This window comes from Borostomias antarcticus (assembly GCF_949987555.1).
Source record: "Borostomias antarcticus genome assembly, chromosome: 11".
In the NCBI taxonomy this organism is placed as follows: domain Eukaryota; kingdom Metazoa; phylum Chordata; class Actinopteri; order Stomiiformes; family Stomiidae; genus Borostomias; species Borostomias antarcticus.
The window spans coordinates 14250382-14266312 of NC_140244.1; the positions used below are offsets into that span (position 1 = coordinate 14250382).

Below are 15931 nucleotides of genomic sequence, written 5' to 3' on the forward strand. Positions count from 1 at the left end.
GTATTAGTAGTGTGTTATTAAACTCAGGGTCTGTTCATACAGTGTGACGGTCTTACTTCTGGACTGTGTCTCTCTCTGGTCTCTCCTGTTTGGCGGTGGCGAGGTCAGGAGCTGGGGGCCCGGGAGCTGGGGGCTCTGGCTGGTCCGCTCCCCCCGGGCACATCTTAGGGCTCAGCAGCTGTGGGGGTTGCGTAATGATCAATAGCATCATCATCCTGTAACATCATCAGCTAAATGTGTGACCTCATAGCTAAAGTGCTTCCAAGTATAATAATCAATACAGGGTTCAGAGTGGTTCCTTCTGTGTGTGGGAGCTCTTATTACATTGACCGCTGCCCGGTGTCTTTTGTTGTTTTCCCCTTGAATGTATGTGTGCGTGTATGTGTGTGTCTGTGTGTGTGTGTGTGTGTGTGTGTGTGTGTGTGCGTGTATGTGTGTGTCTGTGTGTGTGTGTATGTGTGTGTGTGTGTGTGTGTGTGTGTGTATGTGTGTGTGTATGTATGTGTGTGTGTGGTGTGTCTCACCTTGAGCTGGGCCCTCAGGAGGACCTGACTGCCCGGTAGCGCTCCGTCCAGACTGAGCCACTGGTCCAGGACCAGCTGTGGTTCTGCCAGAAGCTCTCTGACCGGGACCACCAGGGAGCCCAGCGGAAGACTCCAGCAGTGAGACAGCTAGCAGAGGACGGAACATGCTAACGGAGATGCTAACAAATACATGCATCCATGTAGCAATATTGTTATTGTTTGTTTAAAGAAAACTTCAGTTCGGTGTTAAACACAGAAACACAAACACAAAACCCCTCCCAACTGCTCACCTTCACTATCAGGATCTCCTCTCTGGGGTCACGAACCAGGAAGTAGAAAGCCTCGTCCCACTGGGGCGAGGTAGTGCGATCACACACCTTCGAAGAGACAGGAGTGGTGAGTCACTGATGAGGACACAGTCCCCATGACAGTCAGCTCAATACTCAACTAACACTGATATGAGTGGACGGTCCTACCGTTGTTTTGTGGGACGTTTTCCCAAGAATGAGCTCCGCTCCCACCTTGGGCTCCTTCCCACTCTTCTTGAACTACAAACAAAACCAAACCCAAGTGGTGAAGTAAGCGGTACAGGTTTATGAGCAACTACAGTACTCTCTACTTCCCTCTAGTGCTGGTGTGCAACGGTATTAGCTACTCCTGATGGGTCTAAATCTCATGCTACGAACAGAGACACACAGACACATGTTACGCTTCTATATTATTATATTATTTATTCATAGTCTTTGTCCCATTGAAATAAATGATGTTCAGTTGGTGAGTGAGAGTGGTGGCAGTTGGTGATTGAAAATATCTGCGTATTTTGTAAATTGCTGCCTTTCCTACAGTACTTACGCATTTTGTACACCGAAATGTTTGGATTTTCATGCTGTCATTCACATTCAAATATATAAGCAATGCCATTTATATGTATATAATCTTTATTGCAGACACACTGGTCTATATCAGCACCATGCAAGAATGACACCATTAAAATAAATAAAAAAGAGATACTAAATACATACTCTATGAACATGTATACAGTACATTAGAAAAGGTACAGGCTGTTACGCCAGTGCTGTCTAAGCCTAGACGTGAACCGATAGGAGCTTTTCAGAGGGCAGGCTAGAGCCTCTATGATGCTGTTCTCGGATATGTCCAGACGACACATCAAATTATCCATCAGCTCACATGTCGGCACACCAGTGGACAAGAATAACTGGTTGGCACTACGCCACCTAGGGACACGGAGTAGCAACCTCATAGCATCATTGTACACCACTCTAAGCCTCTGCGTACTGCTTCTCCTGTAGGTCGACCATAGTTGAGCTGGATACAGAGGTGACATGTGGGTTCTAAACAATGAACACTTTACATCAGTGGAACACAGAGAACCCACGGAGCGGCATGTTGGCCTGAGAGTATATTTGACAGCGTTGTCGAAAGGAAGTCTGACTTCCCATAGATATCTCTGTATTTTATTTCCTTACATATATCAAGAGGACTATCAGACAAGTAAAAGGCAGGAAAATTAGATTTCCTGTCCTCTCTACTTCTAACTATCATGATATTACTTTCTTAGCATGATATTTAATGCCATGTTCTTTGCTGTACTGAGAGCATACTTTCAGCAGTAGTTGCAGCCCAGCGCAATAAGGACTAAATAAGAGCAGGTCATCTGCATACGGGAGATGATTAACAGCTGAGTCACACACCAGACAGCCTGTGTTGGACCCATTCAACTGCTTTTAGAGGTCATCCATATAAACATAGAATAAAATGGACAATAAAATTACAGCTTGCTGAACCTCATGACTTACATGAAATAGGGCAGATATAGCACAGTCCCATTTAACCTGAAACGTTTGTTGGGAATACCAGAAGACTACAATTCTCACTATATATTTTGGTACACCTCTAGCAATCCATTTCCTAAACAATATTTCATGATTAACTCTATCACATGCCTTAGATGCATCAATTAAACAGAAATACAGAGGGATTTTGGCTTGCATACTTGGCAACTATCTCCTTTAGTGCATAAATACTAAAGTCAGTGCCATGTTTTCTTTTGAATCCAAACTGATTGTCAGTAGTGAGAACATACATTTCCAACCTAGTTAAAAGGATTCTTTCCAGCACTTTGGACAAGATAATGGCAAGAGCAATAGGTCTATACTTGTCTACGCTGTTTAGTTTAGCAGCCTTGTCTTTAAGGACAGGCTCTAATAGGAGAGACATAAGAGAGTCTGGAAGGAAACCAGGAACCATAAGGCCAGTGAAACACATGGCAAGCATTGGACTGAGCCTATAGCTGGCATACTTTAGACTGTAATGCAGTCCAAACCACAAGCTTTTCCAGAACTTTCTCCAACTAAACAAAAATAAAACTGAAGTAATTGTTTTTGGAGCCAAAGAAGAACGATTAAAAGTCAGTGCTCAACTTCAATCAGTAATGCTAAAAACCACAAATTAAGCCAGAAATCTTGGTGTAGTCATGGACTCAGACCTGAATTTCAACAGCCACATTAAGTCAATTACAAAGTCAGACTATCACCTGAAGAATATATCAAGGATCAAAGGATTTATGTCCCAGAAGGATTTGGAAAAATGTGTCCATGCGTTTATCTTCAGTAGACTCGACTACTGTAACGGGGTGTTTACAGGTCTCTCTAAAAAATCGATCAGACAGCTGCAGCTGATTCAGAACGCTGCTGCTCGAGTCCTCACTAAGACTAAGAAAGTGGATCACATCACACCAGTTCTAAGGTCTTTACACTGCATTCCTGTCTTTCAAAGAATTTACTTTAAAATACTGCTGTTGGTTTAAAAAGCACTGAATGGTCTAGGGCAAAAATATATTTCTGATCTGCTCATATGCTATGAACCATCCAGACCCCTCAGGTCGTCTGGCACAGGTCTGCTTTCTGTCCCCAGAGTTTAAACAAAACATGGAGAAGCAGCATTCAGTTTTTATGCCCCACATATCTGGAACAAACTTCCAGAAAACTGCAGGTCTGCTGCAACTCTTGGTTCTTTTAAAACAAGCCTGAATACTTTTCTTTTTGCCACTGCTTTCTAAGAGGAGTTATGTTTATCTGTAAACTGCACTTTAACTTTTATTCCTGTATTCTATTTGTCCTGTTTTTTGTTTTAAAGGTCTATAATCTCTTGCATTTTCTTTTAATGCTTCAGATGGTCAGGGGCTTTTATTTTTATTCAAGGCCTTGACCTCTTTCCAAAAGTCAGAAAGATTGTTATTCTGCATCTTTCTGGCAAGCGAATCTGCTCTTATTGTCTCCTTGTTTTTCTTAATGAAATGAAGAGCATAATGGTCAAGCCAAGAGGTTGTATACCACGCTCCGCTTACATAAGTAAAGCTTGTATCAGGCAGGAATACTTTGCTAGATAAGACTAATCAGATAAGATCACTGTATATCTTATCAGATAAGATACATCAAACTCCCTGTTTTATAGTTTTTGAAATATTCTGTGTTGTTCAAAAACCATGCTCCCCATTCACATGAATGGCGGAATGTTCAGAACTCAATTCAAAATTTCAATTCATACTTATTTTCTAACTTGTCACCACGACTCCTACAGTTTTAAGCTACACTGACATATTATAACTCAACCCAAAATGTTCATCTGGTTCCCAGGATTCCTACGGTGTAAATATCTAAGCCCTTCTTACATTTCTACTTCTTCAGATAGAGCTGTCAATGCTTTCCTCATGCCTGCCTCTAGTACTGCTGTGCAACAGTATTGGTCACTCTGGTCAACTGATTTCTTAACTTCATGCTATGAACGGACACACACGGACACACACACGGACACACGGACATGCGTATAGATGTAGCTGCACCACTTAAAAACAAAAATTAGCAAACGCTAAAAACTAAAAACCTCACATTCACACCTGCCCCCTATGAACAAAGTAGTGGACCAAAGCATCACTACAGATCTGACCTGGTGACACACATGAGGCACAGTGAGAGGAAGTGTGCATGTAGGTGATAACTCAGTGAGAGGAAGTGTGCATGTAGGTGATAACTCAGTGAGAGGAAGTGTGCATGTAGGTGATAACTCAGTGAGAGTAAGTGTGCATGTAGGTGATAACTCACAGTGAGAGGAAGTGTGCATGTAGGTGATAACTCACAGTGAGAGGAAGTGTGCATGTAGGTGATAACTCAGTGAGAGGAAGTGTGCATTTGGTGATAACTCACAGTGAGAGGACGTGTGCATTTAGGTGATAACTCACAGTGAGAGGAAGTGTGCATGTAGGTGATAACTCACAGTGACAGGAAGTGTGCATGTAGGTGATTACTCACAGTGAGAGGAAGTGTGCATGTAGGTGATAACTCACAGTGAGAGGAAGTGTGCATACTCACAGTGAGAGGAAGTGTGCATGTAGGTGATTACTCAGTGAGAGGAAGTGTGCATGTAGGTGATAACTCACAGTGAGAGGAAGTGTGCATGTAGGTGATTACTCACAGTGAGAGGAAGTGTGCATACTCACAGTGAGAGGAAGTGTGCATGTAGGTGATTACTCACAGGTAGGTTGTCTGCTCTCTCCACATACACAAACAGCTGAGCCACTGAGGTAACCGCCTTGTTCTGGAACGACTGTCTGGAGTGGAACTGCAGCACCTGACCACACACACACACGCACACACACACACACACACACACAGACACACACACAACACGCAGACATGTACACACACACACGCACACACACACGCACGCACGCGCACACACACACACACACACACAACACGCAGACATGCACACACACACACGCACACACACACACGCACGCACGCGCACACACACACACACACACAACACGCAGACATGTACACACACACACACACACACACACAAACTAGTTAGTCTGTATCACAGTTACGTAGTATGACAGGACATCAATCAGTGACTTTGGAGATGGTACTGACCTGGTCCAGTCTGCCTGGTTCTGATACTGTTGCTAGCCACTCCAGTACCAGGTGAACACGGCCAGACTTCACATCATTCAGAGTGTACCACTGGAACACAGTAACACACACAACAAGCATGGGTGGACCAGCACCGTGACCATACATTCTCATGTATAGGAAGAGTAACTCACCTGGTCTGTTTTCAAGGCACCCTGACCAGCCATTCATGTGAGAGTAACTCACCTGGTCTGTTTTCAAGGCACCCTGACCAGCCATTCATGTGAGAGTAACTCACCTGGTCTGTGTTCAAGGCACCCTGACCAGCCATTCATGTGAGAGTAACTCACCTGGTCTGTGTTCAAGGCACCCTGACCAGCCATTCATGTGAGAGTAACTCACCTGGTCTGTGAGAGTAACTCACCTGGTCTGTGAGAGTAACTCACCTGGTCTGTGAGAGTAACTCACCTGGTCTGTGTGCTGTGAGCTGATGATGTCCTTCAGGCTGATCTTTAACCTGCATCACCACAAACAACTGTGTGAGGTTAAAGAGCAAATGACTGAACCACATTACAACCCATGAAGGAACTCAGAAACAACGGGTCTAGCTACAGTAGTACCAGCATACTGTAGTACCAGCAAACTGAAAATGTAATTTAATGTTATTTATTGCTTTATAAATGTTCTTAGCCGGTAGACAAACATACTCCAGGAGCTTGCTCAATCGCGTTGTTGAGAGGGGTCAGGGAAGAATTTTTTACAGCTCACTTATCTGACCCCCGGGTGATACTGTTTTTTTGCTTCCCTCTGGAATATGTAGGGGTGGGACGTCTGCCCACCTCCCTTGTTCTCTGTAAAGCGCATTGTGTTGCCTCTGGGTATGAAATGCGCTATACAAATAAAGCTTTGATTGATTGATTGATTGATACTGTATGAACTGAAGCCTCTCCAAGAGAGCAGTAGACAGTACCTGCCCATGAAGTCATCCTTCATGTCCATGTCTTTATCGAACACGTCCAGCTGCAGCGCCTGGCCAGGGAGCTGGGTGAGGACGACCTGGAACACACCCACAACCGCTCGGGGTCAGAGTAGGGCTGCACAATTAATCGTGAATTAATCGAAATCGCGATTATGACCTCCGCAATTAACTAATCGCAAAAGGCCGCAATTAATGTGATTAATAATTTTTGCTTTGAATTGAGTGTGCTAGGACTACACGGACGAATCACAGGCGCTTATGCTGTCTGACCAATCACATGCGTTCCCGCTGAGTGCGCTGTGCGTAGCAATTTCACGGAGAAGACAGATAGCAGTAGGTCAAGACCAGTGTCACAAGAGTACCTGCAGCCGTGAGTAGTGAAAAAATGAGCGAAAACAAGTTCAGTGAGTTAGTAGCAAGAAAGGGATCAACGTCCGTGATTTGGGAACATTTTGGTTATTATATATTAATATTATATTAAATATTAATGGCAATTATTAATCGCAATTACCATTTTGACATATTACCATTTTGACAATTTATCTTTTGTCATAATCATGCAGCCCTAGGTCAGAGCTCCTATCCAATAAGATTACATTCTAAATGGAGAACACAATCAGTTGCTTGGTCCACAACAGCTGAAAGTTAAGAGTCACATTGTCATATATTTATGCCGATACTAACTACCCCCTTTAGGATATTCAGGAGTAGGGTCCTCAGGGCTTTATTCACACAGGTGACATTCAAAGGGTTTAAAGAAAACTAGTGGATAGAAACAATTTCTTTGACAATGACAGCATTGGAACTACAGTATTGCACAACATCTGATTGTTTTGCCTCCCAGCAGATGCCCCCCCCCCCCCACGGTGCCCTTCTGTACCTCATACATCTCATTCCAGGTGGGGTTGAGGTTCCCCTTGATGGCCTGGCTTCTGAACGTCTCTCCCCCAGTGTTGATCACCACGTAGGGGTCACTCTTGCCCTTCACCATGCCGCCCATCAGGTTGTCCTTGGGCACCAGGTTCTGCCCTTCCAGAAGGTGAATTCTCAGAACCCCCTAAAAAAAAAAGACAACCCCCCCCCCCAAAAAAAGACAACAGTTACAGCTACTTGAATGCGTGTTGCATTATGACCTATTCACCCAGGACCTTCAACTGGTACTTAACGTGTCGTTCCAGACCTGATTGGTTAATAGCCTGATTAGCTTTCCTGATACACCTATTGTAAATATTACTGCACCACATGTTAGCTACTGTAGCGTTCTGTCCTGGTGGGGCTGTCTGTCCTCTGTCCTGGTGGACCTGTCTGTCTGTCCTGGTTGGGCTGTCTGTCCTCTGTCCTGGTGGGGCTGTCTGTCCTGGTGGACCTGTCTGTCCTCTGTCCTGGTGGGGCTGTCTGTCCTGGTGGAGCTGTCTGTCTGTCCTGGTGGGGCTGTCTGTCCTGGTGGACCTGTCTGTCCTGGTAGGGCTGTCTGTCCTGGTGGGGCTGTCTGTCCTGGTGGAGCTGTCTGTCTGTCCTGGTGGTGCTGTCTGTCCTGGTGGAGCTGTCTGTCTGTCCTGGTGGTGCTGTCTGTCCTCTGTCCTGGTGGAGCTGTCTGTCCTGGTGGACCTGTCTGTCTGTCCTGGTGGAGCTGTCTGTCTGTCCTGGTGGTGCTGTCTGTCTGTCCTGGTGGACCTGTCTATCTGTCCTGGTGGACGTGTCTGTCCTGGTGGGGCTGTCTGTCCTCTGTCCTGGTGGACCTGTCTGTCCTTGTGGACAGGTGCTGTGTGATCTTCACAGGGTCGTCATGTGTACCTCTGTGGCAAAGCTGGAGTCAGGGCTGCAATGCTGGGGCAGAGGCTTGGAGCGTCCAGCTGACAGACTAGCTGCCTCTGTTGAGAGATGAGAGGAGCTGATCTTCTCTTCATCCAACCACAGGACCTGAGAGAGAGAGAGAGAGAGAGAGAGAGAGAAAGAGAGAGAGAGAGAGAGAGAGAGAGAGGGATTCAGTAAGACTACATACTGTAGATGGTTAGGATTAAAGACATATTGAAGATGTTTTTTACCCTGAGGACTGTGTTGATGTACACGCGGCTGGCCGGACCAGAGCTGTCCAGCTGGAACCACTGGTCCAGAGAGAGACTGGGGCTGGAGAGCATTCTGGACAGAGGGATGGACAGACTGCCCAGGGTCTGCACACGGTCGTTGTCCTTCACCTGGGAGAGCAAGACGAGAGGCTGATGCATTTACAGAAACAAAACCAGTAGCCAATCATCATCAAAAAAAATATAAATATATGTATGTGTATATATTGTGTGTATATGTATATATATATATATATATATATATATATATATATATATATATATATATATACTAGAAAGACGTATAGACACAGGGAACATCCTTATCCATGATCAGCTAGGAGACTGGTTAGTGAGTTTACCTGGATGTCTATGTCCTGGTTACGTGGATCCTGGATAAAGAAAGTAAAGGCATCCTCCCACTCTGGGTTGATGGTCGTATAACATGTCTGAGTGGAAGAGAGAGAGAGAGAGAGAGGGAGAGAGAGGGAGAGATAGAGATGAATAGAGATATAAATAGAGAGAGAGAAATAGAGAGAGAGAAATAGAGAGATAAATAGAGAGAGAGAGAGAGAGATAAATAGAGAGAGATAAATAGAGAGAGAGAGCGAGAGAGAGAGAAATAGAGAGGGATAGATAGAGAGAGAGAGAGATAATAGAGAGAGAGAGAGAGATAAATAGAGAGAGAGAGAGAGAGAGAAATAGAGAGAGAGAGAGAGAGATAAATAGAGAGATAAATAGAGAGAGAGAGAGATAAATAGAGAGAGAGAGAGATAAATAGAGAGAGATAAATAGAGAGAGAGAGAGAGATAAATAGAGAGATAAATAGAGAGAGAGAGAGAGAGAGAGAGAGATGAATGGAGAGAGAGAGAGAGAGAAAGAGAGAGAGGAGAGAGAGAAAGAGAGAGAGAGGGGAGAGAGAGAGATCTAGTTTCCCTGGAGCAGGAGGAGAACATGTTCCCCTAGTGTTCCCCTGCAGGATGAGTGGTATCATGTGTTTCTAGTACAGTAGCTGTCCCTGTTACTTTTAGACCGGAGTTCAAGTTGGTTCATGATGGCTCTATGGCAGGACATTTGGGGGTAAACAAGACCTCTGACCACATTTTTTGGGAACTTCTTTTGGCCCGGTCTTAAACAGGATATGATGGCTTCAGTGTTGTCTGGTGGGTCCTGCGAGCCAGTGCCTGCGAGATGCTTCTTTTTGCTTGCCCTGATGGGAGGTTTCTACGCACCAGAAGGGCCCTTGAGCAGTTACACTACCCCAGCCAAAACAAACCTAAACCTGGAGGCCATGGGATACGACCGGAGCCACATTTTGGCGCTAGAAATCCAGAGCTGCATTCTAGTGTACTAGACAGATCCGGGGGCTTTTGAAAAAAAACTATAGAAATAGGCCTACACTGTAACGCTGTGTTCACTTCACATTATAAAAATCAAACAGGTGATTTCCGAGTTTGAGCTATATAGTAGGCCTATCTTAATGAATACTATAGCCTAGTTAATATCAACTTCGAAATAAGAATAACAGGAGTCACAAACGGATAGTTGACGCACAGAGAGAAGGAGAGCAAAACAAGCTTTGGGTCTGAGAGCGCTTCGTTTAGGTCTGTGTGAACACAGCAATCGCATTCAGGTGTGCACCAAAACAGCCGCATTGAGACCCTCCAGAAGGGGTGGTCTCGGAGGGGCTTCAACCGAATTCTTGTGCGCACCAGTTATGGTGTGAAAGCGCGTGACCTCGGACCGACGCAACTACCTTGTGCAAGCCACATGTTTGACCTAAAAAGGCTCCCGTAGTCAGCTGAGCTGTGCATTGTGGGTTGAGGATGATCATAACAAAACAAACATGGCCAAAGAGAGTAGCAATCAGGGACAGACGTGGAGTCGAGAGGAGATTCAATGCTTCCTAGATATTTGGGCGGATGACCACATCAACGAACAGCTTTCAACTACACATAAGAACAGAAAGATATTGACCAATGACAGCACTGAGCCTTTTCATGTGACTTGTGGTGCTGCATTTGGACCAGAGTAAGGAAAGTGCTGTGTGAAAGTGAACCGCAGTAGCTGAGAAATGAAACAATGTATCACTTTCGCTTTTGGTGTGCATCAATGGTGCACTAACATATGTGAATACGCCCGCAATACAATATTTAAGCTGACACAACAAGGGCATATATTTTTTAATGAAAGAAGGTTTAAATTATGGTCTGGGCAAATACATGAGCACACTCTCAGATATATATTCTTCATCCTCTTCTACCTCATGCACACTTCCTCATAGTATCTTTGTATTGTGGCAACCCAGGGGACAGGGAAGAACACAAATGTCAAAATGGCAGTGGCACACAGACAAGGGAAGCAAGTTGCAGAAAATAGCCAGAGGTTGTCTCTTTAATAAACTTAACTTAAAGTGTTACAAATGAGAGATCTCAAACAGAATCCACACATGAGGCAGCAGTGTGAGTGCTGTCTGCCTCATCCCACCTTTCCCAGGTTTCCCAGTTTTTGGTAGGGGCGTGGCTGATTGTCTACACCTGCCTCAGATCAACAATCAGCCCAGGTAGTCATTAAGCTCTCTAACCCACAACCTGTGGGGTTCTGGGAACTGCAGTCCCACAGCTAACGGCCACTTTGTGGCACAGGCGGCCATTTTGGGCTGTGAGGGCCCCGGGCTGCCACAGTATTCTAACAAAATCCAATGATGTTTTTCATGTAAAACAAAATGTGTGCTTATGTACAGTAGTTTGACTGAACCAATTTCAACCAATAATATGACATCCACCCTCAATCTTCAACTTTCAGCAACACACAGATAAGATTAATTATTTGGCAAGTTAGCAACAGCATAGCATGTCTTTGGGTGTTTGCATTACATTAGTCATTTAGCTGACACTTTTATCCAAAGTGACCTACAATAATTGCATTTAACATAGGAAGTTAGTGTACTTCTATTCACCAGAGCTTACAAGTGTATCTCCTTTCTGAACAAGTGACTAAGAGTATAATCTAGTGCTTAAGGTAAAGTATAAAAAAGTAAATAACTAAAAAACAATAGGTGCTTAAGAGGGACAATCCTGGTATTCTTCTTGAAGAGGTGAGTTTTGAGCCTATGTTGAAATATGAGCAGTCCTGATGTCGGTGGTCAGTTCACTGTGTGGCCAGGACAGAAAAGAGCTGTGGCCATTCAAACTTTAAAATGTTCATGATGTTATGTTCTTGCGCGGATGTATTCAGATTTTATATGTTTTATAGTTTTTTAGTAATTTAACATTTAATCATAATTTTTGTGCCATTGAAACTTCTGGTGGAATGTTCAGTATCATTATGTTTTTATGCGAGGCATAAGCCGTTGCACCATGAAAAGCGAATGCCGATTTGTGCCTCCGTCGGGTTGTTGACCTGCAGTTCTATGTTGCTACCACAAGAGGCAGTGGTCCCAGAACATCAAAACAAAAAGACTCGGTGCATCTGACTAACACCCCGAAGGTTGCAAGTTCAAGCCTTGGTGTGGACAGTATTTTGTCACTGGATGTTATAGAAGCTATGTAAAAATGCGGTTACCTGGTGGTTCTATGTCAGGTATTGAATTTATGTGGTCGTTTCAAGAGGAAACTGGCCTTTTCAGAGGAATGGGAGTCACCTGTGGCTACAAGACATTAAGTGTACAGACTGGACTGAGGACATCATCAGAAATGCCTGTGTTTGCGGTGCCCATTTTATATCAGGTAAGTTATTTTGACTACCTAGTTTCACTGGGATGTCTGGTTGAAATATAGAGTAATATCTAAAGTAAACAGTAACCCATAACCTGGCTGCACGCTAAGCTAAAGCTACGTTCAGGAATTGAAGCCTAATGATAGATAGCTAACATTAGCTAGTGTTAGCTAACATGCTAGCTAGTGTTAGCTAGCTAACTCAAGGCCCGGGGAGTCGGAGATGGCTAACGGCTAGCAAAACCTAATGAAATGGTGAGTCCTGCTTTGCAGCTTTATGCATTTCAGATTGATCATTTTGGCAATGTGTGTGAATTTGCTGCTAATTTTGGCAATGTGTGTGAATTTGCTGCTATGTGAGAGATAAGGACATGTTGTTGCATGTCGTTGACAAAAGCTTCCCCTTATTTTGGTGTCTTTTTGTGCATGGCTGTAAGCCAGCACCTAGGATAGCGTTTTCCGGTTATCACTCCCTCCCTCTGGTCAATGTTGACCTGCATTTCTCTGTTAGCACCACAAGAGGCAGTAGTCTCAGCACACCAAAATAAAGATGGACACCAAAATCAACCTGCCGATCTCCACTCCACAAGTAGAGTAGCGGTGAAAGCATTGGACTCCCACCTGAGAGATCGGGGTTCAAGACCCGATGGGAATGATTTTATGGGACTATACCCCAAACCTCCACATGTTCATCCTTTCACTCCAACCTTTTCCCAGATAGCACACAGATATTGGTCCTCCATTGGAATCAGAGCGACAATCCGCTGGAGTGTTTCTACTGGGGAGTGTCTAGAGGGGCACCGTTGTTAAACAGCTGGAGAATTTCTGCTGGCGAGTCGGTAGCGGTCTCCGAGCGAAATTCCACTGACGCCCTGCCTGCCCTGTCACTTTTCTGATGGTAAAATTCATGTGGACCTCTGTTGTGGATACAGTTGGAATTCCACTTGCATGGCACGCCCTCCCCTGTCCCTTTCCCATGGTGGAACTCGGTTGGGATACCGTCAAAATTCTGCTTGCAACCGTCACTGGAGGGTAGTCTTGAACAACCTAGTCACTGATGACCAGCTCAACACGACGCCCCGGACAGGTCAGGTAAATTCTGGTTCAAAATGTAAAGCTGTATACAAACATCACATAAAACATGTTTTTTTCAAATGTCTGTGTATAGAGGGAACATCTGCTACTCAAATTTTAACGCTACTTCACGTTCACGGCTACCAAGTACCAGACAGGGAGGGTGGCTGGAGGCAGCACAAGAGGCTAGCAGAATCACTCCTATCCCCACAGCAACTCAAAGTGTAGCTCCACAGCCATGGACTCAAACATTGGTTGCTCTCAAATAAACACAATCTAATGCCTTGTCTCTGATTCATTAGTCCAATCCACCATCTCAGCAATCAATCAACTGAGCTGGCGATAATTTTGTGAAATAATTTAATGTTCTAGATCTCCGTTTTCCATGTTGATCGCTGCCAGTAGCTAGCTAGATAGCTAACGTGGCTAACGTGACTGTGATTGACTAGCCTCCGTCACCAGGCTCTCCTCAGGTGATTGACAACCAGATGAATGGCGGGACAATCCTAACTAGTTTTGATTGTGTAGTGTTTTAGGATAATTTGCCGTTGTTACTCCTAACCACTAGTCACCGTGCACTATTGAGTCTCCTTAGCCACAGGATGTGGGGGGTAGGCATAGGAGGGTGGCCATCTTTAAAAGGGCTTTCTGATTGATTGTTCTTTGTTCTTCATCCAAAGCCTCCACTAAAAGGTTAAACTGAATCTGGACTATGCCTCATTCTTTGCCCAATACACCACAGATTGGATAAACTGTCCCAATGTTAAAATGTCAATGGGAATTCTAATATAAGGCACTCTAGAGTAGAAATACCCTACGCCCTGCCCTCTTTTAAGCATTTTGACAAATTACAAGTTAGGGTTTATCTCGACTGATGAAATTTTTCACAGTTTTGAACTGTACTGTATGTGTGGGCTGATGTTTCATTTGTCTCGACTTCCACAAGCCAGAATCCTTTTACCTGGCCTACAATGTTAAGTGAATGACGAGCTAGTAGGGCCGGTGTCAACGGACCGTAACGTGGACTGTATTTTCATGAGGCCTGTAGGGGGCAATGGAGCACTACCAAAATGCTAAACACAGATGAAAATGAAGCACTATGGCAGAATACAATACGCAGTTAAGTCAAACACAGTCTGAAACTCGATTTTGGGGCCTTCTTTCACTGAGAGAAGGTGCAAAAATTAAGTTTTATTTGGATTTGGTATGGGTAAGCCAGGCTTACCTTGGCCTATTTCTATCGGGTTTTTTTGTTTTTTTTTAAGCCTCTGGATCTGCCCATTACACTAGAACCCTCTGGATCTGCCCATTACACTAGAACCCTCTGGATCTGCCCATTACACTAGAACCCTCTGGATCTGCCCATTACACATAGAAACCTCCCATCAGGGCATGCAAAAAAATTGTACGTGCTATAGAAGCGTCTATAGAGATTGTTGTGGACCCGTTCCAGTGGTCCTTATACTGTTCTTCTCAAGGTCGTTGATCGTGATTATGTAATTGATTATGTAATTGATGATGTAATTGACATGCCAGACCGGAGTAAACAGAGCAGGTTGTGCACATTGATATGCTGAAGGAGTATTGATCCAGATCACCAGTGATCAAGATGGGGAAGCTACAGAGCTGTTGTTATCCTGTGTTCCTGCTGTGGCCAGAGTGGTGTTTGTTACTCTTTCGGCCGTAACAGGAGAAACAATACTAGGTGACCTGTGTTAGAAGTGTCTGTTTAACTTACCCTGCTCTCTTTTGTGATGTCCTGCACAGACAACTGCACCATGGGACTTGGTTCTTTATTACCCTTTTTCATCTGCAACACACACACACACACACACACACACACACACACACACACACACACACACACAAGTGAACGAGGGCAGAGCATGTGAGGGGGTGAATGGAGATAGAAGGCTACACATCAGGGACACCTCTCTGACTTTTACATCCCCCTGCAACCACAGACAGGAAGCAGCTTTGGGCTGGGAGGGGGATGTGACTCACAGGAAGAGCCTCGGCCTTGTCCAGATAGACTGCCAAGATGGCCGCCGAGGGAGGGTCCGCAGCCTTACTGGACACAGCCACGCTCTCATTCCTCTGGAGGACCTGGGAGAGAGGGAGGGAGAGAGAGAGAGAGGGAGAGAGAGAGAGAGAGAGACAGAGAGAGAGATAAATAGAGAGAGAGAGAGAGAGAGAGAGAGAGAGAGAGAGAGAGGGAGAGACAGAGAGAGAGAGAGAGAGAGAAAGATAGAGAGAGAGAAAGATAGAGAGAAAGGAGTGGACCAGAGCCAGCACACTCTCAGTGGAGCTCATTGTTTCAGCAGGGCTCAGTGCCAGTGTAGGACATGCTCAGCCCTGTGCTGGGATACAGGGCAGTCTATTGTGCTGGTGAGTCTCTAGCTGTAGGGATACAGGGCAGTCTATTGTGCTGGTGAGTCTCTAGCTGTAGGGATACAGGGCAGTCTATTGTGCTGGTAGGGAGTGTGTGAAGGAGAGGAGAAGCACGCAGACCTGCTCCAGTCGCTCTGTGTTGGGCAGCAGAGCCAGCCACTCCAGCCTGAGGTGGACTCTTCCTGACTGAGTGTCTTTCAGAGTGAACCACTGAGAAAACCGCCACACAACAACAACAACAACATCAACA

The 15931-nt window shown here is 44.9% G+C and overlaps 1 protein-coding gene across 3 annotated transcripts in view; it reads right to left on the reverse strand.

Annotated features, from left to right (window-relative positions):
* The window catches only part of esyt1b (extended synaptotagmin-like protein 1b), a 39446-nt gene that overhangs the window by 14905 nt on the left and 8610 nt on the right, over window positions 1–15931 (reverse strand). For all 3 annotated transcript variants that reach the window (XM_084445869.1, XM_084445870.1, XM_084445868.1), the window contains exons 12-26: window positions 15802–15891; window positions 15295–15396; window positions 15029–15100; window positions 8863–8949; window positions 8483–8632; window positions 8232–8357; window positions 7318–7494; window positions 6429–6514; window positions 5927–5975; window positions 5480–5569; window positions 5076–5171; window positions 1001–1072; window positions 815–901; window positions 525–671; window positions 57–178 (exon numbers count right to left, since the gene is read on the reverse strand). In XM_084445869.1, coding sequence (XP_084301995.1) covers window positions 57–178; window positions 525–671; window positions 815–901; window positions 1001–1072; window positions 5076–5171; window positions 5480–5569; window positions 5927–5975; window positions 6429–6514; window positions 7318–7494; window positions 8232–8357; window positions 8483–8632; window positions 8863–8949; window positions 15029–15100; window positions 15295–15396; window positions 15802–15891 — 1553 coding nt within the window. The remainder of the gene's footprint in view (window positions 1–56; window positions 179–524; window positions 672–814; window positions 902–1000; window positions 1073–5075; window positions 5172–5479; window positions 5570–5926; window positions 5976–6428; window positions 6515–7317; window positions 7495–8231; window positions 8358–8482; window positions 8633–8862; window positions 8950–15028; window positions 15101–15294; window positions 15397–15801; window positions 15892–15931) is intronic.